At 39.1% G+C, this 3,845-nt stretch overlaps 1 protein-coding gene across 1 annotated transcript; it reads left to right on the top strand.

The window, feature by feature from the left end:
- Window positions 1-715: 715 nt before the first annotated feature.
- LOC107573194 (forkhead box protein F1-like) lies at window positions 716-3,369 on the top strand. Its single transcript, XM_016259641.1, has 2 exons — window positions 716-1,834; window positions 2,959-3,369. Exons 1-2 carry the CDS (start codon window positions 853-855, stop codon window positions 3,120-3,122), a joined length of 1,146 nt encoding a protein of 381 aa, XP_016115127.1. The 5' UTR covers window positions 716-852; the 3' UTR covers window positions 3,123-3,369.
- The last annotated feature ends 476 nt before the right edge of the window (window positions 3,370-3,845 follow it).

Genomic DNA, 3,845 nt, shown 5'->3' with positions numbered 1-3,845 from the left:
CGGATGTGGCTTTCTATGTGAATTAGCTGCAATACCGAGACTTTTGACTTTTGGAAAGTGTTTACATTCTGCAGTATAAACATCCTGTCTATGTTCGTGTCGATCTGGAAAAAAACGAAACAACTTTCAACCGATTATGGACTTTTTAAAATGGTGTTATTTAAAAAATGATAATAATTTCACATATATAACGCGATTTTGCCGCTTCTAAACTTTTTTCTAAAAAAACTTTTTATTAATGTGAGAATGCTTTAAAGTACAAAGTATTTAAAGTATACATGAAATTAATGAATCATTTATATCCCGTTGATATTATTAAAAAGCCTTAAAACGCGGTGATCACCCAGCAGTTACGACCCCTAAAGTTTAATTTATTATTAGTTTAAACTCATTTTGTATTGTGCGGAAAAAAAACTCTATGCTAATGTGCACTGAATATGCTATTTTATTTACAATAAATAAGACTATAATCGCGCGTTATTTAATAGTGGTACAGTTGTGCAGATGTCTGTGAAGCTCACCTCAGCAGAGCTGACAGTGGGAGGGACACTGGGCGGCCCCAAAGCGACTCTGACTTGCTCATGCTCAAGAGCCTGAGAGGAGCCGATGAAAACAGATAAGTAAAAGCTCAACTCCTGAAGGAAGTACAAGAGGACATGATCTGAAGCCGAAAGAATCTTCTTTTCCCTGCAGTATTTAGTTTTATGGTGCGTAGTAGTATCAGGGGGAGTGCGCAATTACGCATAACCAGAGAGAACGTTAGGTCATTCCAGAATTACAATTGGTTATTAATATAAGCATCGTAAAATCGCAATATTTTTGATCGTGGATTTTTACTCGTGTGCGTGAAGAATGACTGCTGAAGTCCAGCAGCCCTCCGTCCAGACCCCTCCTCACAGTAGCCCGATGACGGAGAAACCACACGGACAGACGCCTGTGATGGAGACCTCCTCTTCCTCCTCCAGCACCAAAACAAAAAAAACGAACGCTGGAATCCGTCGTCCTGAAAAGCCCCCGTACTCTTACATCGCTCTCATTGTCATGGCCATCCAGAGCTCTCCAACCAAACGACTGACTCTGAGCGAAATTTACCAGTTCCTTCAGAGCCGCTTCCCGTTTTTCAGAGGCTCGTATCAAGGCTGGAAAAACTCGGTGCGTCACAATCTGTCTCTGAACGAGTGCTTTATCAAGCTGCCCAAGGGTCTAGGCAGACCTGGGAAGGGTCACTACTGGACCATCGACCCGGCCAGTGAGTTCATGTTCGAGGAGGGATCTTTCCGCAGGAGGCCGCGGGGATTCAGGCGCAAATGTCAGGCGCTCAAACCTTCCATATACAGCATGATGAACGGGCTGGGATTCAATCACATTCCCGAGTCCTATAACTTTCAGGGGGGCGGCGGGGGCCTGTCTTGTCCTCCAAACAGTTTACCTTTGGAGAGTGGGATTGGGATGATGAATGGACATTTGGCCAGCGATATGGAAGGAATGGGCTTGGCAGGACACTCCATGTCCCATTCATCAACGAATAGTGGACATTCCTACATGGGCATTTGCACGGAATCCTCGGGGAGTGAATACAACCACTACGACAACTCTGCATCGCCGCTTCTAGCCAGCGGGGGAGTGATGGAGCCGCATGCCGTGTATTCTAGCACAGCCTCGGCCTGGCCTCCAGCGCCCCCGGCCTCTCTAAACAACGGGGCGTCTTACATCAAACAGCAGCCGCTCTCTCCGTGCAACCCTGGGACCAATCCGCTGCAGCCCAGTTTACCCACACACTCACTGGAACAGTCCTACCTGCACCAGAATGGCCATGGAACCACCGACCTTCAAGGTAAATGTTTTAAAGATAATTTGACCCAGACAGACATGTTTAACAGAAATATTTTATTTCGTATTTGTTTTATAAGGTATTACTGAATCTTATAAATGAATCCATCAAAAACTATTTTAAAAACATATGAAATTAAAATAAAAATGTGTTAAAAACGTGAATTTTTATAGCAATAGTAAGCATGTACAAGTCTACAAGGAGTTTCTAGCTCACATATTGATACCATTATGCACATACAAAATTAGAAGTGATTTTCTTTAACCTCCACTGGAATAAGCAATGCGTGTATGTGGTCACAATCGTTTCAAAATGATTCCACCCAGACTTCCAGCTCTCTCAAAGCACACCAGAAAGAAAGAAAAAAACTACCATCAAAAACTATTTTAAAAACATATGAAATTAAAATAGAAATGTGTTTGAAATAAAAATACAAATATATTTAGTCATTTAGCAGATGCTTTTATCCAAAGCGACTTACAAATGAGGACAATAAGAGCAGTCAAAACTAACAAAAGAGCAACAATATATAAGTGCAAATGACAAGTCTCGGTTAGCCTAACGCAGTACACGTAGCAAGGTGTATATTTAATGTCTAATAACTACCGGTCTATTAAGTATTAAGTTGCTATAAAGTAGGCCTATTTGTTTGTTAAAGTTATTAACGAAAGTTAGGCTATACTACTAAATTATATTCCTGTATCGGACGTAGCAATTTAATGTATCTCAGAAGACCTTGAGGAAATGTTTTTATACACACACACACACACACACACACAGATATATATATATATATATATATATATATATATATATATAATCTATGTTTTACGATTAGAAGATTTGACCAAATGCAGAAATATTTACCATCATACTAAATGAACGACTGAATGTCACGGGCGAATGTTTATCTCCGAAACAATTTCTTAATCATTACTATAATAATAATAATAATAATAATAATAATAATAATAAACGCTATATAACCACTAAAATACCATTAGGCAACGTTTAACAGGCCAGCCCAAACTTGCAGCCAAGCAGAACATTAAATTTATTCATAAAGAACTTAAATTATCAACTAAACTAAACCAACATGTTTTGGTTTTTTTTGTGTGTCCCCACAGGTATACCGCGCTATCATTCCCAATCTCCCAGCATGTGTGACAGGAAAGAGTTTGTCTTCTCTTTTAACGCCATGACCTCTTCATCGATGAATTCACCAGGGAGTAGCTCGTACTACCACCATCAGCAGGTCTCCTATCAGGACATCAAACCCTGTGTGATGTGACAGCATTGTTGCATGCAGCTACTGCAACGACGTGCAACAGTGTAAATAGACCTAAATGCGACATGGAGTGGTCTGTAAATGGCAAATGTAAATTTTGGAAAGAGATATGGATACGGAATTAAGAATTAGCGTTTATTACTAATCAGAACTTGGCAATGGAAAGGAGTTGTTAGTAAACTACAAACTCAATAGAGGAGCACTTCAGAAAGGCCGATTCGCTACTTCTAGAGATTTCAAAATGGAAAAACCCACAGCTTCAGATCTCTACGAATAAGGCCGGGAACATAATAAAAGCAAGAGCATTTCGTTTCTAACAGCTCGGTACTAACTCTGCTGGCGGATGACGCTCCAATGTTGATATATTGCTCTTAAAGTCGAGTTTGTATCGTTTGTATGAACGTTTTTCCACAATAATTTCGCTTTAAATTGTGAAAACAGTAAGAACGCGAAATGAAGGCACTTTTAAACTTATTTATTCTTTTCAAATGTTAAATGTTAGGCTACAGTTATTGCCACATATTGCTTTATTGGCAATATTTGCTCAATGTAACATGAAGGTTAAATATAAGCACTGTTTTTATTTCGATTTTTTTATTTCGTTTTACATATCTATATTGACACGTCTTATTCCTCAAGCACTGTATAAGCATGGTGTAGGAAATATCTTTTAGTATTTTTTCCGTTCCAGTTACTTTAAATATTATTTTATGTAATACTTCAGTT

This window comes from Sinocyclocheilus grahami, unplaced genomic scaffold (assembly GCF_001515645.1).
Source record: "Sinocyclocheilus grahami isolate Dianchi unplaced genomic scaffold, SAMN03320097.WGS_v1.1 scaffold1888.1, whole genome shotgun sequence".
In the NCBI taxonomy this organism is placed as follows: Eukaryota; Metazoa; Chordata; class Actinopteri; order Cypriniformes; family Cyprinidae; genus Sinocyclocheilus; species Sinocyclocheilus grahami.
The sequence above is the reverse complement of the archived record's forward strand: the minus strand, read 5'-3'. Positions and strand labels throughout refer to the sequence as shown.